The 25,080-nt window shown below is 38.9% G+C and overlaps 1 protein-coding gene and 1 long non-coding RNA gene across 7 annotated transcripts in view; one reads left to right on the top strand and one right to left on the bottom strand.

Moving 5' to 3' along the window:
* The first annotated feature begins 4,102 nt into the window (after nucleotides 1–4,102).
* Nucleotides 4,103–25,080, top strand: part of LOC139115480 (matrilin-2-like) — a 35,069-nt gene continuing 14,091 nt past the window's right edge. For 5 of the 6 annotated variants that reach the window (XM_070677618.1, XM_070677616.1, XM_070677617.1 and 2 more), the window contains exons 1-2: nucleotides 4,115–4,421; nucleotides 4,998–5,109. In XM_070677618.1, the coding sequence (XP_070533719.1) occupies nucleotides 4,365–4,421; nucleotides 4,998–5,109 (169 nt within the window). In that variant the 5' untranslated portion in view covers nucleotides 4,115–4,364. Of the gene's footprint in view, nucleotides 4,422–4,997; nucleotides 5,110–25,080 lie in introns of all 6 variants that reach the window. The other variant, XM_070677619.1, reaches the window with a different exon arrangement.
* On the bottom strand, nucleotides 6,613–20,938 carry LOC139115486 (uncharacterized). Its single transcript, XR_011548135.1, has 4 exons — nucleotides 20,874–20,938; nucleotides 19,864–20,114; nucleotides 17,645–17,714; nucleotides 6,613–7,098 (listed from the first exon to the last, which is right to left on the bottom strand). It is a non-coding gene; the product is annotated as an uncharacterized lncRNA (long non-coding RNA).

Genomic DNA, 25,080 nt, shown 5'->3' with positions numbered 1-25,080 from the left:
AATATGATATGCCAGGCGGAGCTACGAGATCACTCGTGGTACAAAATGTCGTTTGCCTTTCTCGGTCAACACAAACTGCATGAAGCCAACATTTCACAGTTTAGTTTCTTAAATGGACTCGGAACAGTATCATGAAGACAAGGAAACGACAGTTACTTGAAGAGCATGTGCTAGAGTAGATTGATAAGGGTGTGTTTGTCGTATGACCAATATGTTGACAAAGGTAATGATCCTTTGAAAAAAGAAATACCCCAAATAGTCAGTTTACATGATCCGTACACTAATTGCTATAACAGACGTCGTTACCGCGAACTGTATCACTACATACCATATATATAGTTCTTCACAAACGAGATACTAGTGCATGTACTCGGCATTGCAATATTCCGCGTCTAGTTGACCAAAACGCAAACAGTCAAAGGTACTAAAAGATTGTCAAAACTTATCGTTTAAAGACATCCACTGTTCTCTTAAAGACAGGCTCTCAACAATACCGCCCACAGACGCACATTATTCTACCACCCTTTAACTTTTACGCCACCCCAAGAGTTTTTGTGATTACCAGCTCCCGGTAACTGGGTCCACAACCCTACACTGAAATGAAGTTCCCATGTTCAATAAGTATTAGAATTGGGTTCCAAACTGCTTGTAGCACTCCTGAAAGTACACACCAAGCCCGGATGGAAACATCAGAATTCCAACACCGATATTCAGATTGTTTGTATCAATGTGTTCTCTTGTGTAAAAAGGACATATACAGAGGAAGACTCCAGATTCTATTACCATGACAAGGCTTACAACAACAAAACTACCATAACTGTCGCCAGTCGCAAAAGCGACCTCTACGTCAATAGTGTCAGGGATGATATATTGGTGGCCGATATGACTCTAGCTCTATGTTGAACTAGAAAGGCGCAAATCACTCTAGCAATACCCCATGCTATGGAGACAGGCCTGTGGATTGTCCGCCCTTTGAACTCTTGAAAGGGCCTGCAAGTGCACTGCTCCACTGAATATTCCCAAAACTACAATGGAGAAACAGATGACAAGAAGGTTCAACTGTATTATAGGTACACAACACAAACGCGACTAATTAGAACAGCCTAATCTTTGCTTGGGTGTTTTGCCCACATCGTTTTCACCAACAACATATCTGTGCCTTCGGTCTGAGAGTGGTCAACATCCAAATGCTTTACTTTGGCGTTTCCTGAAGTCTCATCAGCGAACTATTGATGGAGATAGGAGGGAAAATGACTGACATGATAAGCATAAAGCTCTACCATCCATACAAGAGAGGCATTACGAATTTACTCACTCCGGGTGCCAACCACGGCAATTTCATTAATAAGGCCGTGCTACTAAGGAAAATAAATAGGAATCATCGTCACACTTTGAAAAAAAAAGACCTCACCAAAAACTGATGACATGATTGTCAGATTACAATAAAACTATTTGTGTGCATGCACCAGGCAAAATTAACGGGGTTTATTAAGGTGTTAAATGTATTTCATGTGCAGAGCTACATCTGACTAAAATCAGGACAAGCACAGGAAACTCTTCTAACTCTTGGTTGAACACTAGTAAATCTCCCCTATTTTAATGCACAGAACAGCGACCCTCCTGCAATATAAATAATATCTAACCGACCATAGCATGTATTGGACCTTTGACCTTTCAAAGAATATATTTTTAACCCTTACAAAAAATTCCTTATTCAAGGTTCCAAATAATACGATAAATAAGAGATCACATTTTCCGTTAAATGATCGTATACATACAAGCTGAAGTACATGAAAGCATTAGGACCTCTCCACTGATTGATGATTTCAAGCTCTACGATGAAGAGGAGTTAACCCTTGAGTGCTGTAATTTTTCCCAGCAAAATTTTAGTGAAACATTTAAGCATTTTTTATGAATGTTTCTGTAATTCTTTTGATAATTTTGGACCAAATGGACGGCAATTTTCATGCGCTACAGTTTAAAACCAAAATTTTGGGAAAAATCTGAGAAAAATGTTTGGCCTAAAAAAATTATCTGCGTCATATTTTATAAGGTGACAAAAATTGACTTTGACACTCAAACGTTTAAGTGTTCCACCATTATCACCATCCGTCCATTCTGTCCACTCCGAACACTCTCCGACACTTGTCGATAGTTGAGTAGCTATATTGGTGCCAGAAGTAGTTGAAAATCTTGACGAAACCTGCGCTGATGTGAACAATTATTTTTGTTAATGTCGAAAGAAGAAGGAGAGCTGGAGTTTAATGCCGTGAAAAGTCATAAATTTGTCCATAGAATCGCTTTATGATATTTTACGGTTTTTTTCCAATCGTCTACCTATTCGAATTTGTAACTTATGTTCAAAGTGACCCTCAATGTCATTCTCGGTTGTATAATTTTTATGGTTAAGTTGCATTAGTCTCTGTTTCACTCAACTCCATGAATATGCAGTGGAGTTGCCAGCCGCTAATGTACAAGAGAGTTGACGAAAAACTAAAATGTGTTGCTGTTTCTCCTACCCGTATTTCTGACGCATGTCTCACATTTTTATTTAACTGTCTCGTTTTAGTTTTTTAAACAAGTTGAAGAGACTCTAAATAGGGACAGGACTGGAACACGGGACCGTTTTTGTTCAACTTTTAGTGCATTTGGTACATAAACGATCTGAAAATATCAATTTTAGGGTCATCACTTGGCTGTTGTCGTCTGTTTGGGGTTTCTCACAAATGAATAACGGCCCTGGTACCTGTACAACAGTGGCACGATTTATGACAGACCCCCTAATGAAAAACTAGCGTCGACCATTGTTATTATAATAGAGGTCGTTTATTTTTGTAACGGTAGTGCTGTAGTTATTTGTTCAGATATTTCCGACGCAAAATGGCGTCTTTTTGTCAGTCGATTAGGCCTTTAAATGTCACGATGGAGAGTGAAATAAATATTCTGTGACATAAATACGGGGGAAAAACTTGACTTGGATCTATCATTCAGCGCACAAACAATATATACATATTAGTCGTTCTTGAAGGCGATATTAGTTTCAGAAAATAATGTACACCACTTGTTTTAAAAAGACGTTATGAGATAGAGCATGCTGAGGCGTAACCTGTAAGTTTGTGAACTGGTACAAAAAATATTCGACTTCAACATGAACTATAACTAAAAGCAAAAACAACAAATTCAATGTTGTCTGTGATGACCTATATACAAAATAACTGACTCTAATATGGAATATTCAATATTTTACTTTCGCAACTGGATCCTACTGAGGAACAATTAGCAGACACCGACCCTCATCTTAACTACGTTAAACGGTTTTAAAAATGTTGAAAACTTGATTAATATTTATTTTAAAATGAACAAATGTTAAAGTAAGTGAATTAATATTGACACTGAGTATTTCCTAGCTTTTATTTCTCGATCGGTATTCTTTTAGAATTCCATCCATCGTGATTAAACAACATGCCTGGTCCAAAGCAGATTATCCTTGACGACAATGACCCCTCATTCATATCAGTTTTCAAATTATGTGTTTACTTATTCAAAAGGCAAATATAAAGTTGTTAGTTAGCGTTTTGATGTGATGAATGTTCACATTTAGTTAAAATTTTGAAAAATCTAGTACAGCTTAAAAATATTTTCAGCGCAGGTTGCTACTTCTCAAGGTACTAGTCATCTATATAGAAGTATACATTTAAAACTGTTTGAATAGGAAACGTGGTAGTTGAAAAAATAACTTATCCACCTTTGTACATGCAACATGACTCCTAACCGTGACGGTCAAGGTCGCGAGCAGACAGTTCTGTTTTTTATGAACTTGTTTAACATATATAACATTGCGCAGATGATAGATTACCCAGACGTAATGAGGAACAGATCTTCACTGACCAAAAGCAGGGAAGACATTATAATGAACCTTTAGATAAAGCACAAAATTGTAGACGCTCTGAAAGAATAAAAGGTTCAATTTTGTGTATCAAATTAAATTAATGAGACAAACCAGTGACACACTCTCTCTACCATGAATACTGAATTTCAACATCCGGGTAATTGATACTATAATTGGATATTCACAACACAGACCATTGTTATGTGCCTCATTGTGGTGTCGTATATGTTTACTTTGTAAACGTGTCTGTTTCTGAGAGCAAGTCAATCTCATTCACTTCGTGTAAGATATTTGTGTTTGATAAAACAACCTGCAGCAAAAACGACAACTCTCTATACATCTGTTCTCTGAAGAAGCTTTTCGTGAGTGCTGTGCCATAGATAATTTTCTCCGGGTCAAGCGCCAAGCTTGTAGCTTCAAAAGGATTTACCCATTACAGTGTCGAGATCTTCTATTATAGACTTGTTTCACTCTAATGGCGAATCCGAACGCCGAACAGAATGGCTTGCTTGATCAGGATGGAAGTCTGGAGGTAAGCTGCATGATCGCTTGGTTTTTTGTTCGTTTGTTTAGCTTATTAAGGTATTTTCATTCAGTTTTTCAATATTTTGATATCTTAGCATGCTCAATTTAGACAATGGCCCGATTTTAGCCGTAAAACATGGCAATTTCAGTCATACATGCATCTGCGTGTCCGAAATGAGAGTATCAGACAAACATTTAACCAAACTGGTGATAGTGAAGTTTCACAGGTTACTTGTAAAGGTTTGTTTCGGGTCTCAGCATGCAAGTTCAGTAATCGGTGTAAGCATTGGGAAAGAGAGAAGGTAAGGTCGACGGGGAGAAAACTAATGATGATGATGATGATGATGATGATAATGATGATGATGATGATGATGATGATGTGTTGGTGGTAGTGATGATAATGATGCATTATCCAAGTCAGAAAATCAAGATAAGAACAAAGCTTGCTTTGGATCGAATGCATTCGCGTTTTGTCATCTTCAATTCTGGGAACAAAAAGCTGCTACTTTAGTACAAGTACGGTGTTTATGAAATGACGACACTTTATTTAAGGATGGCACTCCGTGATTCTTTTTATCATCAGGATAAAGGACGATCTAAAGGCCGAGTTGTGTGTTGGGTTTTGATCCTCCTCGTAGCCATGGCAGCCATTGTCCTAATGGTGCTATTTATACCAGGAAGGAAAGGCTCTATAGGTAAGTCTCGATCAGGTATGAGTATCCTCCTGCATCAACAAAGACCGCAAGAATTGCCGGGCAAATTAGGGTTTCCAGCATATTACAGATGTGTACACAAGGCTAGGGTCACCAATAGTACTGTACGTCGAAAAACAGTGCTTCGCCGGCACTGATCATGAAAGACCTGATATGGTATTTATTGCGAAATGGTACGGCATATAGTCCCGACCTTTTTGCTGTTTTGAGTTTTCAAATATAAAAAGAAGCCTTTAAAGGGATACAGTCGTCGGAACTGCGCTCAAAGGTCGTATGGGACCCATACGACCAATTCAGACACTGTATCCAAGGTACGATGGTGATTGATGTAATAAAGTTAAAACATATCTATCATAATCTACATCGTATAATCTAAATGTTACTGCTACGATGATGAGGCGCATCTGGATAGCATGCACAAAATACATTGTTTGTAAACAAGAAACTCGCACAGGCGCAGTTCCCACGAAGGTTTCCCTTTAAGGTACTATCATTTACTTGATTTTCTACGCGCTATCTAGATTTAAGCCAATCATATATGTTTATTTTGATGGTATACACGGACATTGTATTTGACAGGTGATGGTGGCCAGATTTCTCCCCAATTTTAATAGATGTGTCGTACTTACCTTTATTAAGATTCAAGCCTTTGATGATTGACATCTTTTCGGATTTTAAATAGTCATGTATTATAAACCTGCTAAGGCTTTGAGGGGTACACAGCAAAAAAAATTTCGCCCCTGTGACAGGCCCTGCACAGGCCCTGACACAACCCTGTGGCACAGGACTGTGTCAGCAAAGACGTCCCATTGCTGTGTCAGGGGCTGATGTACAGGTCTGTATACAGTGCTGTGTACACAGTGCTGTGGCAGGGTCTGAAATTTCTGCCTGTCACAGTATCTGATAAACAGGACTGTATACAGTGTTGTGTGCACAGTGGTGTAACAGGACCTGAAATTTCTGCATGTCACAGTACCTGTACCCACAGGACTGTATACAGTGCTGTGTGCACAGTAGTGTAACAGGGCCTGAAATTTCTGCCTGTCACAGCACCTGTACCCACAGGACTGTATACAGTGCTGTATGCACAGTAGTGTAACAGGTGCTGAAATTTTTGCCTGTCACAGTACCTGTACCCACAGGACTGTATACAGTGCTGTGTGCACAGTAGTGTAACAGGGCCTGAAATTTCTGCCTGTCACAGCACCTGTACCCACAGGACTGTATACAGTGCTGTGTACACAGCTCTGTGGCAGGGTCTGAAATTTTTGCCCATCACAGCATCTGTATCCACAGGACTGTATACGGTGTTGTTTGCACAGTGGTATAACAGAGTCTGAAAATGCTGTGGTTATTATGACTTGAGTTGTACACAGAATGCTTAATGTTCTTATTGTTTTTGAACAGGAATTAACATGTTTTCACTAAAGATGTCGAAAAAAGCCTGAATACTTTTAATCAGCCAAAAACCAAACGACACAGATATATTCCCAGTAGAAATTTTATTCAGACAGAAATACACTTACAAGTATTTACATGAAACTGGTGCTATGTTTACTTGTATAAACTTTCTGGATTGCATCATATTGTCAGTCTTTTTAAACACTGGTCATTCTAACCTCATCAAATACACCTTTCATCAACTGTCCAAAAGAGTCTGTATCAGTTATCTTCTGCAATATGCAGTCAAGGCATTCCAATGTGTCACTACAATATGAAATTATTCAAGCGATAGTACGGATAACTTGTGTCATATTGGAAAATAAACTGTCCATTTTCCAAATTGTCTTTTCACAACAGTGGTGAAATGAAGCACCCTCCAGAAATGTGGATGCTGCTACCAGTTTGCAACCACACAATCTAAATATAGAGCAACCAAATTTGTCATATTTGTGTATTGGGTGAAAGGTTTTCAAGAGACACCAGCTGTCATCTTCTATCTTGAAGACTTAGAAGTATTCCATACAGATCCTGAAATGAAAGTACACAAAATTCCTGTTACATCAGTATGACAATCAAATGGCCTTAACCCTTCCACCCCCATGCAGTTCCCTGTATAGAGGTCCCACTTTATCATAGAAAACAATGGATTTGGGACAAACCACGGTGGTGAAAGGATTAAAGGGCAGTAGATGTAACTTTTGGTGTGTTTATAGTAGTTTTATTTTTGTATCAAGTGGTGTTGCTTGTTCTGTTGCCCAAAGCCAGTCAAAATATTCATCTTATAAACACAGCCTGTATAATGTATGTATATCACATGAATTGACAAATGAATTTTAGTCTAGTAAAATTCATAAGTGAACAATAACAATGCATCTCAGACATATATGAGCTGTACTGAAAAGGACATCTATTCAGTCACTAGAACTAGAAAGTGCAGTTGACAAACTGAACAAAAATGTTAACCAATTTAGCAGTTAACAAACGGTAGTTAGGTGTTTATTCAGGCAATGCATAGTGCTCAATATGTTTCTGTAGAAAGTGCAGTTGACAAACTGAACAAAAATGTTAACCAAATTTAGCAATAGTTAACAAACGGTAGTTAGGTGTTAATTCAGGCAATGCATAGTGCTCAATATGTTTCTGTAGGGTAGAGATATATTTGGGTGTGGAACCTGTGGTGCTACCTATACAGTCTGTTTCTTGCACTGGTAAAATCATCAGGAGATCTTATGATTTCCCAGTGCATGCAACAAACTATAGGGGTAACCACCACAAGTTCCACATACTCAGACACGTTACTTATCATGTGATAAATACAATTATATCATACCAGTATATTGATGGCGCAAATACAGCGATCTGATTGGTCGAGACGCGAAAAGAACCGTGGTATATTGGTGATATACCACGGCTGGCATACGTGTGAGCTCTCAGCTTGAGCAAAAATCCATTTTTGACGTTCCACGCCAGAATTTCAATATACTGTTATGATATAATAGCAATAAATCACACCCCGCGACAGTATACCACTCGATTTTGACCAGTTCACTTCATATATGCACTCGCTATCGCTCGTGCATATATGTCGAGAACTGGTCAAAATCTCGTGGTATACCATCGCTGGGTGTGCTTCATTGCTTAATTATAACTCTGCATTGAAAATGTTTGCTCTGTAGCACCCAAGAAATCCTACTTTTGGGGATGAAATGTTGTGCAGACACAATTAAGTATTTAAATGAGCAGATTGCTACAAGTGTAATATCCTCTCACCATATACATCATTATTAGAGGGTTGAACTTTACTCCGGTGTGCTTTACATACGTACAGCAACACTCAACATAAGGTATTATGGCTGCTATGGAATGAGGTTATGGTTTCTACTGCAAAGCTGATATAGGTCAATATTTTGAGCTTTTAATTTTAAGCTTAAAACATTAAAAGAAAGGAAATATTGATGTTTGGGCTGGCCCTGTTAGCCAGGCTTGGAGTTTCCTGTTGCATGCTCTATTATCGGAAGCAAGCATGAAGAACTGTGCCTGGAGAAAGACTATGCCATGCCCTATAATGCCCATAGGGATAGTAATGGCACAAGTATGATTGTTTCAAAAAAATATTTGCCTTTGAAGCCTATTGCACGACCTATTATTATCCATGTACTCTACTGAGCCGCCCCTCTAAATATTTGCAGCTGGTGATAGTACTATTTACCATTTGTGTTTCACTGATTTTTAGCTCCCATAGCCATATGTATATATGGCAATGGAAGCTATTCTTATAGGCTAGGAAATGTCTGTATGTATGTATGTCTGTATGTCTGTGTGTCTGTATGTCTGTATGTCTGTATGTCTGTCCGTCAACATCAAAAACTCCAAAACCGCTGTACATTCATCTTGATATTTGGTGTGTACATGGATGATGGGCTGTAGATGAGATTTTGTTCAAATGAAGTTGTCATTGCCAAAAATATGCAAATTAAGTGAAAAAATGTAAAAACAGTCAAAATTGAAAAAACTCAATAACCACTGAGCAGATTACATGAAAAATTAGCATGTAAGTACTTTGGGCTGACATGAAATGATTGTGCGCATCTTGGGTCAGTATCTTGGACTTGCTATTTTTCATGAATTTTTTGTAATTTTCTCCCATTTTTGGTCAAAAAATCTCCTGCTCTGAAACCACCAGTCCGATTGATTTGAAACTTGGTATGGAAGTGCATAGGAGTGACCTTTCCCAAAGTTGGGCAAATCGTGGTGAAATTTGCATATTTTTAGTTTACACGTCCATAGACTCCAATGTATACGGCAGATCTCCATAGACTGCCATGTATAAGGCCACAAAAATAAAAATTTAGTTTCTCATCGTATTCATATTGCAAAAAGGATGCAGTGACACAATTTTTAGTCCCCACGGATGAAGTCCAGTGAGCTTATAGATTGGGTCATGTCCGTCTGTTCGTCCATCCGTGAGTCCATCCGTTCACGCAGATATCTCGGATATTTTGACAAAATGTCATGTGACCTTGATGACCTTTGATCTCAAATATACATATTTGTCCATAACTCAGTAACCACAAGTGCTACCACCCTTCATATATGGTATGATGGGACAGCTTATGACGCCACATATTGTACCTCATTAATTATGCACATATCTAATTTTGAGCAAGCCAATAGAGCTAGAGGTCTGATTTTTGGTATATATGGATAACTTAGCAAAACAATTTTTTTGACAAAATGTCACGTGACCTCGGTGACCTTTGACCTCAAATATACATATTTGTCGATAACTCAGTAACCACAAGTGCTACAGCCTTCATGTATGGTATGATGGGACAGCTTATGACGCCACATATTGTACCTCAATAATTATGCGCATATCTCATTCTGAGCGAGCCAATAGAGCTAGAGGTCTGATATTTGGTATATAGGGATAACTTAGCAAAACAATTTTTTTGACAAAATGTCACGTGACCTCGGTGACCTTTGACATCAAATATTCATATTTGTCCATAACTCAGTACCCACAAGTGCTACCACCCTTCATATATGGTATGATGGGACAGCTTATGACGCCACATATTGTACCTCATTACTTATGCGCATATCTAATTTTGAGCGAGCCAATAGAGCTAGAGGTCTGATTTTTGGTATATAGGGATAACTTAGCAATACAATTTTTTTGACAAAATGTCACGTGACCTCTGTGACCTTTGACCTCAAATATACATATTTGTCCATAACTCAGTAACCACAAGTGCTACAGCCTTCATGTATAGTATGATGGGACACCTTATGACGCCACATATTGTACCTCATTAATTATGCGCATATCTAATTTTGAGCGAGCCAATAGAGCTAGAGGTCTGATTTTTGGTATATAGGGATAACTTAGCAATACAATTTTTTGACAAAATGTCACGTGACCTCGGTGACCTTTGACCTCAAATATACATATTTGTCCATAACTCAGTAACCAACAGAGCTATACCCTTTGACCTCAAATATACGTATAAACCTAAACTTGAGTAACAATTAGTACAAAAACCTTCATGTTTGGTATAATTGCAGATCTCAAGGTGACGCATTATGTTTCTCATCAACTATGCGAGCTGCTCGGCCCCTACAACGCTGCTTGCAGCTTTAATTTTGATTTTTTGTTTCTCTTGTTATTCATTCTACTGTAATGACGAAAATTTGCCCCATCACCCAGGTATGTGAGAGGTCTGAAATCGGCAGTCTGCGCCCCTAAACTGCGCTAGCGCATTTCAATTTGCGCTATCAAACTGCGCTCTCATTCTGCGCTATCGATCTGCGCCCACATTCTGCGCTATCTATGGAATGTTGTAAGTTTAGTTTGTAGCTGCGACATTTACGAAACTAACGCGATATAAATCCGTGGCACTTTGCCACAGATCGCACAGATTGATAAGCTGCCAGCCAGATCGTAGGACATATCAGTGTCGAAATATATTTGTATTTACTTGTAACTTTATAGCTGTCGGTTGCCTCCCACCATCACGCCATTGCCAACACTTTGCAACACTATTTTTCATAATATTAGAAAACTTTTCAGTATTTTCGTAATTTTTTTAAAAACTTTGACGTATGTCAGGATTGTCAGGACGACTGGTTATGAGTAATGTAAGATCAAATATATTTCCGGTACAATCACGACATACATACATTCTGTGGACAGTGGATCCGACACAAAAGATATGTGAAGTAGTAAAAATTAGATGATTTTCTTTCTCGTATAAGGAGGTCGGGAAGTGATCAAGTAGTTTAAAGCTCAAAGTCAAGTTCCGACTAAATTATGTTAGTATCCCCATGGTTAGACGTTGCTGTTAGTCGACGGCGACAACAATGCACAGCAGAGTGAGTGGCAGGGCTGGCGACGCAACCCTGTAACATGGAATGGCACAAGTGGATACAAAATTATGTTTACGTTAGCATCACGATTTTCAACTTCTTTTTTGACGATTTCTTTGTCGATACTGAGAATTTCTGTTCATGTTCACAGAAACGTTTGAACCCGACAGATCATACATGTTCGCGACTTCCGTGATGATTGACAAGTCTACGTCCATGACGTCAAGCCTGCCGACGCAGTGGGTGACTTGTCGATGACGTAAGACTGACGAGTGTGAAGTAGGGTATACGTACTCGTTTCAAATCTTCAAAAGTATCACTTGAAGTTGATCTTTTTGTGAAAGGAATCTTCTCATATTGTGTTCATTTTAATGTTTCTGACATATGGATATTCTTTGAATTCTACTCACTACATGATATGTTGATAAACTAGTACACTGTTGTTTATGTCGGAATGAGCAAGTGAATTGAGCAGTTTTTACATCGCCATGTAAGGGAGAGAGTAAGCTTACAACCAGAACATCAAGGAAATCAACTACAAGGGAATCCAGTGTTACTCATATCAGTAAATTACATCATGTTTGTTTCTTGGAAGGTTATGACACATAGATGCACGTCCAAGCAGCGGCAATTTTATGAGAGCAGCAACCGTTCATTATTTATAATAATTGTTCAAACTTGTACACACAGTACAAATTTTGTGAGTAATAAAACTTCCCTACGCATCTATCAGTACATTTTACGTGAACTTATTTTTGTTAGAAAGTAAAATCGTGAAAAAATGCAAACAAATCGCAGTTCACAAGGCTTTAGGAGAGGTTACATATGCAATTTTCGACATTCAAAATCAAAAGACGGCCAACGCACTTCGATCAAAGTTCACGCAGTACAAGAGCAGCACAATCTCGTCCCGTATAACAAGATACTGGCAAACATTGATATTTTTCACCTTATTTGCGTTAACATACATGTAAACGAACTTCAAACGAAATTGCAATCATATCATTGTCGCTACACTGCACGGCGCGGTGACCATGCAGAAGTCGGACATTTCAACTCTCGGGGGACCGGATTTACATAGGGATAAACTATTAGTTTTACCGCCGTAGAGGCACCTGTCTTATATACGATATCAATCAGCTATCTCTATAGGTTACTGTATTAAATAAAGATCCATCGTGTGGTAAACAGTGTTACCTGAAATCTGGTAACAGTTGTGTAACAAGCCATCGAATATGTTCCCAGCGAAACTGATAGTGATTTTGTAAGCTCATTCTTAATAGTTTTTGGTAGCCGCTAAACAGACACTTTGTGTTCGTGTCGGCTACATGGACGATCTGCCCGGCGATAGCCTAAATTCGAGTGAACAACCGTTTTCAAAGTTTTTGGCAAGTGGGGCACAAGACGTCGGAATGGAAGATAACCGTGACGTTTTCAGCAATATAGTTATTAGAAACATTTAATACATAGTGGTAGTGCCAGTGGCCACCCCGGCAGCCACAACTCTGTAATCTCGCCACTTGCTAGCATTTCTGGGGGTGGTCACGGCACTCTGTAGAATATAGACTTTTGACTAGTAGTAATAAAGTTACCCATACTTGACCCAAACACCGTGGTGCATGTATTTATTTCTATACGGAGACGGCAATTTGAAACCGCAACCACATCTTTGCTAAACCTGGTTTAAATCCAATTTTCGAATGTTTAACTAGTAGATTAACCGTATACTGTTGTCTCAACAGTTACAATCTGGTTACCAGAGTTCACAGTCAAGATGAAGATGTCGAAACTTGTGTAAAAAAGGCTATCCGATCGAGACCTGTGTACTGTGCTGTCGTCGCGCGATCGCGTTGGACATTCACTTGTTCTTGACTCACGTTGTCTACTTCCTGTCTCGCGCGGCAATTTATGCATGTTCTTTGTGAAAAATGACTGTCAAGTTCATGTCAGCGCCGACATCGGTTGTAGTTTTCCTACCTCAAGATGAAACGAACACATCTAACTCTTGACAACATAAAATGTTTGTTGTATTTTCTTATAATTAGGTACCGTTCAGTTTTTACGGCCGGGGGGGGGCCGGCAAAATCCAGGGGGGGGGTCATCAAATTTTGGAATCCGCAAAGGGGGGGTCATCGCTTTTTCACTGGTAAGAAAGGGGGGGTCACCAAATTTTCATAAACATAATACCAACAATAAAGTTCACTTTATGCCATTGCCATGATCGACCCTCTTTACCGGCGGGCCACCTTCGGCGCCCACTACAATAAATATACATTATGTATTACCCATGACCCTCTTAACAGGCAGACGCCTTTGGCGGCCCACTCCAATTAGGTTTACTTCATGCAATGGCCATGATCACCCTCTTTACCGGCGGGCCGCCTGCGGCGGCCCACTCCAATAAATTGACTTTATGTAATACCCCACGGCAATCTTAATGGCCGTGCGCCTTCAGCAGCCCTGTCCAGTAAAGTCTACTTTATGCAATAGCCATGATCGACCCTCTTTACCGGTGGTACCGGTGGCCCACTAGAATAAAGTTGACTTTACGTAATGGCCCATGACCCTCTTAACCGGAGGGCTGCCTTTGGCGAACCACTCCAATAAGGTTTACTTTATACAATGTCCATGGACATGAGTTGTCTATTGAAATGAAGTTAAAAATTGCCTTACAGTCGTCCTAATTAACAGACGTTTCAATAGATGTGGCTGAGAAGTTTGTGCACTGGCATCTCTGCTACACAAATAAAGTGCGCGGCGTACCGGAGTTCAAATCCAAACCATGCGGGTAAATTTGACGTATGGGTTTTAGTTATTTTAAGCGGGGGGGGGGGGGGGGGGGGGTCATCAATTTTTTTCGTCTGACAAAGGGGGGGTCATCTTTTTTTCACGAAAAATGCAGGGGGGGTCTATATTTTTTTGAACACCGGCGACAAGATTTTGCCGGCCCCCCCCCAGCCGTAAAAACTGAACGCTCCCTTAATAGCTTTTGCACCGCGCTGCAAACCTGTCGCCCTTTCCTACAACGGGAGAGATTGACTCGTATTATTTTTTAAACTTTATTTATATGTGTTCTTGTAGTACCGATTTAGCTGATAGTTTGCCATTTTAGTAATATTTCAGGAATTTCCCGGTACGATATGACCCAACACTTTTCCCCAAAAGAAAGTCCTGGCAGTTTTCGTTTTGTTTTGGAGAGAATGTAGGACCGGATTATCGAGCAACGAAAATCGTGGCATGTTGGTCGAGATCAAGCGTCGCAAGCTTCTTGTAATCATCTGGAAGTACATTTTCAGGTCACTTGAACTGGTTTACTTCCTTCCTTCCGGTATAGGGCCACACCCCCCTCCCTCCGCGCTCCGATCTATATCCGTCAGCCAAGCGTTACGTGCAGGATCTACCGATGTACGGTCGACTTTAAGTTGGAATAAGTTAAATTTAGTTCGAACTTATTTTAAATTCTCAGTCAGAACAGTAAGCTCATTAAAAAGGCTTGGCTAGTAAAACATTTGAAGGAGATCGTGCGCTACGTCATTACCGAATAGGTGACCGAATATGTTGAATAAAATACGCGTGTCATCTTCCTTTAGTACGGGGACAGTTGATGAAGCCGTGTCGGTGTGAATAATGCATATTGCATGGAAAGTTTTCGTATTTTCATCGACCGGTCATCCTTTAACGGGTAGTTTTATGCACATATTTGCACTTCAACGAGTTTTAACATTGAAAACCACTAACCGTGGGCCACAGTTCAGCATGACAACACATAAGCTTACGTCCTAGCTGTTCAGTGCACTCACAATCATATCGATTGTGAACCTGCCAACTAGCGGCCGAGTGAAAGTACAACCTTACTGAATCTGTATGTACACACCTATTTGATTTACAGGGGACTGTCTACTGATTCTACAATATTTATATTTCATAAAATTGAATTTTCATTCACAATGTATCACATCCGAGTCAAAGAATGAGCCGGACGGGGCGAGGGTTTGTAGAGTGACAGTGCCAGTCCGAGGGACGTAAATGTCGGGACTGTTTCAAACCGCGGATACTTGGTTAAGTTAAGTGGTTGCACATGTGTCGTTTCTATCACACTCATACATGTAGTTTACATGTTTGGAAAGTCAAAAAAGTACGTAGGTGTATGCCGAGAAGGCAGAATTTTGAAAGGTCAACTCTATCTCCACGTAGGTCTGGCAGCCATCGATGATACAGGACTCGCTACAAGGGTCCTAAATGCAGCTCCCTAACGGCCTGCAGCACCATATCTCGATCCAATGTCATATCAAAAAGTCAAATGATGGAAATAGTAAAATCATGATCGACGTAGTACGTTCTTGTGCTAGTTGGGTCGTTTTCACAGCACATATGGTTTGGAGAAATAGAGAGCGCAAAACAGGGGCGCAGATCGATAGCACAGAATGGGAGCGCAGATTGATAGCGCAAATTGAAATGCGCTAGCGCAGTTTGGGGGCGCAGACTGCCGATTTCAGACCTCTCACATATCTCCATCACCAGATGTGACAAGTCAACTCTCACCCTGCACATGATAATAATACATGAATTCTTCTACAATACATTTTTTGGTACATACCAAAAATTAAATGATGGCAATATTCATGCATTATGTTCATGTACAGGGTGTGAGTTGAGCTGTTTTTACCAGAGATTGAGCCAACTTCAGTGAGAAGAACGCTACAAATATTTCAAAAGAAACTAAAATAACCAAAATTATGTCAAAAATGGGTGACTTTGTCCCTTTAATATCATTACCTTGTAAGGTTTCTCAAAGCCTGGTAAACTATCAATAATATTTTTTATCTTATACCTTGGTGGAACAGATGGGTCTCTCTTTTTCAATAAGTACCACACATACTTCTGTAAACTTTCACCCTACAATGTGTACAAAAATTCTAACAATAACTGTCTTGAATGTATCAGTTCAAACATGTCGCTTTCAAATGTAGAGTGAAAGGCTGTAGCAGATAACCCAAAACACGGTTACTCTACAAAACGTTTGTTAGAGTAACCGTGCCTAAAATCAGACAAGCTTACAATTTAATTAAAGAATAATTCTGTCAGTACTAATCATAAAACATTTCATTTTGCCAACAAGTTGGCTTAGTTAACCTTAGAATTGAAAGAACACAACCATTACCACTTAAACATTCCCAAATTATAAATGTGAATGTGGTATCTGTCACCACAAATACAAGTGCAAAAACACTCTGGCAGTAATAAAAACCAAAAAAATTATGTGGTTCCAATAACCCAACTAACCCTAATTTTAAAGCCCCATGAGCTGTAAGTCGATAAAATTTGTGAAGCTTCAAATATCTATAATAATTTAGGGTATGCTTTTGACTCCACTTATTACATGATATTATACCTATATAGCATGATATTATATCAAGTTAACACTTATTTGAGACAAAACGCTAAAAAGGAAATATCGGTACATTTGAAATTTCCCACCATTTAAAAAAATGTGAAATATTGCAATGAAAATAGAAAATGAAATGTTTCAGAAGTATATATTAAGTTCCATGTGTTATAGGGGATGGGATAAGAGAATCAAAGGTAAATGCACTGTTTTCATCTTATTTGTTTATCATTTGGTGGTGGCCATATTTGGGTCCAGCACTACTTAAAACTTACATTTGCAGTCATATTTAGTGGCTGATAATACTTGCATTATCATCATTCAGTGAGTACATCTGTATAGGCTAATGTTATTTTGAAAATACATTTCATGAAAAATATCCCAAAAGTTGCAGCTCATGGAGCTTTAACCTACCAAACCTTAACCCAGGAGTGGTGGATATCTCACCCTGTGATTGGGCTATACTCGCATTGGATAATGGATTAAAATAAAACATTGGAAAAAGTTCGCAAATTTATGTATAAATTTGTATTAACTAATGTCTTTGTACATGTATGCTGTTAAAAAATGCATGTATGTGTGATAGAAATATCGGAGCAGTTGGTAGCATACATGGAACAGTGTGCACAATGTGCTGGCAGTGAGTTCAGCAGCCATCCTTTCACAAGAGTGGCAAATAACCCTTTCACCACCATGGTTTGAGTCAAATCAGTATGCTGATGTACATGATGATGGAGTGTACATCATAATTTGTAACATTACTTTCACAAATGTACTGGAGTATTTGTTATATACCATAAACCACAAAATCACACTAACCACATTGATCTCTTGAGCATCCTTCTTGGTTTACGTCTCTCTCTTCAACATAGTCATCCTCTTGAGGAGTCTAGCAGAAGATAAGATCATTCTGAGATTATTTGTCATTTGTAAACTCACGGAATTAAAAACAAGTGAAACAAATTACTCAGCCATCAATTTCTACATATATGTACAAGCAAAATGTTGATGTTAACAGTTAACACAGTACAAACTGTCAATCTCATAATACACGAGAAAGGGGCAAATTTTGTTTAATATTTTGAACAATATTGATCAACATCATTAAATTTTATCAGTTCCAATATTTTTTCCCTCTACACAAACAATCCTTTGGGCATCAACGCTTGACAACCACAGCAGATTGACAACATGAATGCAGAGAATCTGATGTCAGTGAATTATCGCTCAGTTGAGGCATTTACAAATTAAATGTAGCAACCAAAGTAAAGATTTGAGGTATCAATGATATTTCCAACAGCCTGTCCTTTTTGGGTGGGTGGATGTTTTTTTTTTGGTTTTCGAAGCATCTGCGATTTTCGAGTCTGACCTTCCTACTAGTACTACAACCGAGGTTCCGCCTTCAGTGTCAGAGTGCACCCTCAGCCTTTGGCCTCAGACTTACTATCTATGCAACACTGGAAGCATCTGTGATACCAGAGATATCCTGGCTACGGAGGAGACTTTGCAACTGATATAGCATGGAAGTCTGCAGTCAAAGAATATGATCTTATGTTTATTAGCAGTATGATTATATATGATTGCCTGGTTTATTAAAACAGTTGCATAATCTCAGCATGATATCAGTGGCAACCAAGTGATCTTGGCTAGATGGGTAGTTGGGAGCGAATGTGGAAAACTAGTACGTCTGGACACTACATTTTTTCATTATTATTTCAACATTTAAGCCCCTTATCAAATCATGATAACTATGGAATGCACTTTTTGGTAAATTTCTAGTATTTACAATTTAAAGTATCATGAAATTGATAACAAACTAATGATGTAGTATACTGCATGAAATTCTGAAAAAAAATACAAAAAACTATATTTACTATTGTCAAAGTTAAAATTCATGCCTGCTATCATAAATTTGTCATGATACCTAAGAAAGCTATCCAGAAAATCGAAGCAAACAGCATGGCTAAAATGTTTGAAAACTGAATCCAATTCTGAGAAAAAAATGGGTCCCAAAAAAGCCTTTCCAGTTAGAATGGTAAATATAGATTGGAATTAGCCATTTTCATGACCTCACATCCTTGCACTTCCGTACAAATCTATCAAATTTAGTAAAAATAGTGACAATATGATGTCATTGTCAGCTCCCATATACATTGTACCTAATCAAAACGAGGTAACAACTGTATGAAAAAATAGTTGAAATAATAGCATTCTTGATTGGCTTGTTCTATACAAAATTTCTTTTAGATTACATGATAATTTGATCATATCTAAATCATGTCATTAAACGGGTTATTTTAAAAGATATGTACGACATGTAAATTTGAAAATTGAAATTTCTGAATCAAAATTGACAGAAATGTGTGTTACCTTTCTAATATGTTGAAATTAAGACAAATGTTTGCAGTTACATGCATTTCATTTGGGGGCAATTTTTGTGATTTTTGGTCCATTTTTTTTCTCCAAACCTACTTATCAAAATTTTCAGGTCTAATACAGTAATAAATATCCTCATTGCAACATATCAATATAATTATTATGAAAAGTGATTTTTAGAAGAAAAAATTGCCCAATTAAGACAATCAACTGCCCCTAAAATAAAATAGTATATTTGTATTTTCTACATGTATAATTTTGGTAAATTTGAAAACCATTGATTATAGGCGGAACTGACGTAAGAGTCTAGCACTGCACTGACACTGCCACCATCCCCTTTGAGCATGCAATGAACAGAAAGAAATGCGTTCAAGTTTTGGGGTTTGACAGGCACAGTGGGACATGCCTAACCAAACAGAATGCACTGCAGGAATTGATTTCAAAACTTACAAATAAACAGAGTTCAGTAATAAAAATAAAATAATGTGTCCAGGCCAACTAAGAAAATGACTGATGAGGTGTTTTTTGATGAGTCATGTGAGGTATGCTATTCACTATGCAGGTTTCCTTCATGAAATTAAAATGCGAGACAAAATAATTTATCTTTAAGTGGATTGATATCTTCTAACGTGGAAAATATTACTGTACCACAATCATCTTACCGGATTTATCACACTGCTAGAATAAATCTCGCAATCGGTGCAAATATCTGGAGATAATGACTTCTGGGAAAGAGTATTAGAGCTGGTAGGTGACGGTACATCATCCAATGCAGTCAATTCCAGTTGCCTCTGATGAGTGACACTTAAAAGATTAGATGTCTGACTAGATGTCTGTGGGTAGGGAAATTCTTCATGCAAATTTCACAGAAAGCATCCCATGGATGGTCGGTGTCATTACAATCAATGTTTACCTGTTAAGTGTTAGAAAAATTTAAATGAAAACATTATAGTATAATGCCATAGTTATGAATCCCAAAGACAGTGGCAGGATATGTAACTTATGTAAATAGAAGGAAGCTTCGGTCTGAGCACTTCAAAGCCACACGTGTACATGGGAACAATGTGTGGGCACAGTCCCTCGACCAAAGGACTGTGGTGTGGGTTATATTTCCATGGTGGGAGGGACGAGGCGTGGCCGGCCGGTGTAAGAATTTAGTCCAGTACGGTACAGTACAGTAGCATTTCTCCTCCTCTTCCCGGGTCACATAGACAAACAACATAAATCAATGCCATTTGGGAGAAAGCACTGAATACTATTAGTTACAACACCGAAGTAATGATGTGTTGCTTGATTTTGTTAGCCACCATCGATATCATCAACAAAAACATAGACGTGTGTGTTCCCTGTGGATTCACGCATAGGCTTACCTCGTCCCTTCACTGTCACATCACACAGTCAAAATCAATTTCTATGTCAAAAATCAATGTCTATTTGTCTGCCGGAACACACAGACCGGTACCTGTACGCGCACGCAGGGCCACGGCTTGGACGACGATGACGCGACGCAGGACGCTAACTCGGAGCTAGCATAAGCCACTGCAGTCGTGACCGCTGACGACATACTTTAGTTCCCCAGCGAATGACACTGCTCCTGGTCAGAGACCACGGGTGTGTGCGGGGCGCTTGGGAATTACTCTGACAGTCATGAGCGAGAAGTACTACTAATTACATGTAGTATGTCCTGGTATGTCCTGCATGGGTCGATCCTTCATCGTTGAGGATGCTCGGGAATGCGCATGTGCAATATGACGTATTTGCCATCACAAAGGAGGCAGCAATATCATATGAATATTGATCGTTCTTTCAGAAAAATGTCAAAAAAAGAGCAATAAAATTTCCTTACGGAGCTTAGTTGCATAATACGATACATGAAATACAAGTATATACTACTTTTTTAAAAATTTATTTTGCTCGTCTTGAGTAGGCGGCTTTGTACATGAGAACTGAAATGATAGTGAAAAGTTGTCGGCACGTAGCGCAATCCACAGGTACTAGGTACTAGGTTATCGTAACGTTGCTTGGATAGTCGTTCGAGGCGGGCGGCCGCAGGTCGCCGTCTCTTTTTTCCACAGTCCCTCTATCCATAGATAGAGGGACTGTGTTTTTTCCAAGTATAACGGCGACCTGCGGCCGCCCGCCTCGAACGACTATCCAAGCAACGTTACGATAACCTGTGGCGCAATCTACCGTACACGTAGGCTACAAAGACGCGGAAATCGGACAAACCAGCACAACTATGAACCCAAGACCAGTGGGAGTGATTCCATTTACAGTTTCAGTGAAAATTACTTAAAATGAAGCAAGCACGTGTGAAATACGTCTAAGAAATCGATAAGAACGTGTCCTCAAAGAAGTAAAACTTTGAATTCCATTGGCCCACCTAAATTCAGCTTCCGAACATGGAACATGGAACGTTCGGCACTGGGGCCATTGTCAAATAAGCTATGGAGTACGAGTCTACGTTGCTGCGAAAACGAGCCCTGCCACCCCTTGACATGTTCTTTTGGGAGTACGAGTGGGGAGTAGCCACTCCAATGACCAAGCTACCCAAGTGGCAAAGGCTACGTAGTACGGATTCGCAGCAAGAGTCTATGCTAACGCTGCTGTACGCCACAGTACCACTCGCGTCGGTGATCGGTCATGCCCCGTGGGCAAAGCCGAGTCTTACTGACTCAGAGAAAAAACGGAAGACAAAGTTTGCTGATTCCACCAGAATTCTCATAGGTGACTTGCACAGATACGTGCGGTCACGGTCCCGTGGAGGGACCGTGGTGCGGTTGATACATAGCGGCCGCCGCGTATCGAACCACGCATAACTGTGTGGCAGACGACAAAATGTAGTCATCAGGGGTGGCTAATATTTTACACGTAAAAACTAATATCTATGTGGTATTGGTTAAAAATATAATCGAACTGACTGAGAATAATGAAAACGACAATACTAAGGAGAAGTTTTAAAAAAAACTTACCTGAAGTGAAGCATAAAGTCTTCGCAGTGGGAGGTAAAATTGCGTCGTTCGAACTTATTATGGACTCCCTAGAATATCGTCAATCAGCACCACAACAAACCTTCGGGGGATTTCGGATCATAATCAGAAACGATCGTAAAACTTCGGGATGTGAAAAATACGCTCGGGAAATGACATGTTTTTATTGATATCTCGTGATCCGCACGCAGTCGCCGTCAAATATCGACCGTTGGCATTAAAAAAATGTGTTTAAAAAATGTTACCAAGTGGGAGTTGATGAAGGCATAACTTGCGGTCGGGTTTATAGAAAATGTATTTTAAAAGACATTAGGCCTAAGGATGCATGATCCTTACGCGCGCATGGAATTTGTCCCTTTCCATAGGATTACATTGAAAATTGTTGGAAAAGCAACTTCTACTATTGTCATTTTCATGAAATTTTGTACAAAGCTCAGTCAAAAAAAGATTAATTGTCATCAAATAAAAATGATACTATCACCGCGCTTGATTTTGAGACAAACGGCATCGAATTTCGTCCATGGAAAATGCATCAGTAAAAGAAATGCTGACTCGGCATTTTTTCTCATAAATGTTAAAATTCATAGTCTTGAATCTCACAAACACGGCAACCCCTATATTTTATTACACATTTTGATAATAATTACAACGATTTAGAGAAATGACATTACTTTCAATTTCAACGATTGTCCATCTTTAAACAGGAAATTCCATAAGATTAATAATGTATATAAACTTTCGCATCATGTTCATATAGTAATAACCACTGATTATTACCTTTAGGTATCTCTACAATTATGCATGAAGCAATGTGACCTTCCTTTGTTGGTAGTTTGCATAATATTTTCCATTTCATTCTCAAGTTCGTCAGAGAAGAAAACCCACGCCACCACGGTTTTTTCAGGTCATAGGCCTACAGTGTTTGGAGAACGCGTCTGGCCGCCAGCGTCACTGAGCTGGAAAGGTTCTACCAGTCTGATGTTAATTTTGATTATAGTTTGTAATTTGCAACATTTTAATAAATATTTATTATTGTTCCCCATACCTTTGATGGTCGATGTTTTTTTACATTGAAAATGTGTGATGAGTGCAAATGTGAGTGTTGTGAGTTCCTTGTGAAATGATCTATTTTTACATTGGTCATTGTACTGAACATGATTGCATTATCTGTACAGGCAAACCGAAGAATGCTTAAAAAACGAACATCATATTGATTGGAATTTCGATAAATATCTTGGTAATTTTCAAATAAACAAATCATGTAAACCTACTGGAAATGTCCACTATCAAAGTCAAAGTCAGCACTGGATACAGTCAGAAATTTTCGCTCTGTATACAGTCATGTTCTACCGGTTCTGATTCAGACCTGTGAATACATGTCTGAAATCTAGCGAATTTTCAGGTCCTGTAACAGCCCTGTGAACTCAGCACTGGGCACAGTCATGTGCATACATCCATGTTTCAGTGCTGTGTTCACAGTACTGGATACAGTCAGAAATTTTCGCACTGTATACAGTCCTGTACTACCAGACCTGAATCAGACCTGTCCACACAGCCCTGAAATCTGACCAGTTTTTCAGGTCCTGTAACAGAGGTTGTTTCTCAGGGTCTGTTACAGGTACTGCACACACCCTGTTACAGGCATGTCCTGAAATCTGCCTGTAGTTTTCTAGCTGTGTATTTGTACTTCGTGGGAAAACTGGGTAACGTTTCACGAGAAAGTGTTATGTTATTACGTGTCTAACGCTGGTCCACATCATGTATTTGGAAGAAATTGCTTTACCAGATGAGTTGATACTATTACCGAAGTTTGCAAATTCAAATCAAAGTTATAAACCATAATGTCAAGAAAATAACGTCACGTTCCCTTTGCTTTGAGGAGTATTTAAATATTCAGGGAACGGGGAGAATCAATTTCAGCTGCAGAATATGTTGGTTATGAAATATGACATGCAAAATAAGCTGCTAATTTGATATTTGAGCATCGCAGGCAAATTTAAAATATCGTGGTGATAGAGATATTTCGCGACTTAAGGATGTATGTATTTTTGTTTTTGGTGTCGTCATGGCTGTCCTGTGGTATTTATTTGTCATAATTGGCAATCACGTGGTTAATTAACAAAAGACTGCATTCATGATTACAAAACGTTAAAAACGGAGTCCACTAAATCCCTTTCAGTTGTTTGAGTTTGGTGTACATGGAGAAACTAGACATTGTGCATCTTTTTTATGTACCTTGGCATTTTTTGAGGGCAGAACAAGACGAAACATTAATACGACGAGGAAAAACATCTGCTTAGTAACAATAACAGTACACTATCGATGATGGCCAGATGTCTAATAAACATAAACTCTAGGCAAGAAATACTATGTCACATACAAGGAAGTCAGTCCAATCGTACAACTAAACATGAACGGTTGTTTAGGTGTACCTGCACACTAACTGTACAAATCATTAATCTGGTGTAAATTTGTTTATATTAGAGTGCTTTCAAACATAGTCAGTAGAAAACCCCCTAGGATTATCGTGAATAATAATATGGCCAGGATGACCCCTAATAGCCGTGTTTGCGACCGTGTCATGTCAGTTTGATTGATTATCGGGATATTAGTGTTAAACAAACATGATGTTAATATTCAAAATAGTGATATTTTCATCAAAATGCAGTTTTCATAAAACAAGGCAGCACACAAGATATAAGTGATACTAATAAAAATCAAGCGCCCATAAATTCAGCATGTAAATAAACAATTTGACGATCAAAACTTCATTTGCGAACATCGAGCAAATCATGTTAATGAATTTTCTATCACATGAGTGGGATCATTGCTAAAAGTGAACAGTATGACAAAAGTAAATTGTATTTGAAGAATCAATAATGGCGAGGA

This window comes from Ptychodera flava, chromosome 17 (genome assembly GCF_041260155.1).
Source record: "Ptychodera flava strain L36383 chromosome 17, AS_Pfla_20210202, whole genome shotgun sequence".
Classification (NCBI taxonomy): Eukaryota; Metazoa; Hemichordata; class Enteropneusta; family Ptychoderidae; genus Ptychodera; species Ptychodera flava.
Note: the sequence above shows the minus strand (reverse complement) of the source record. Positions and strands in the feature narration are given on the sequence as shown.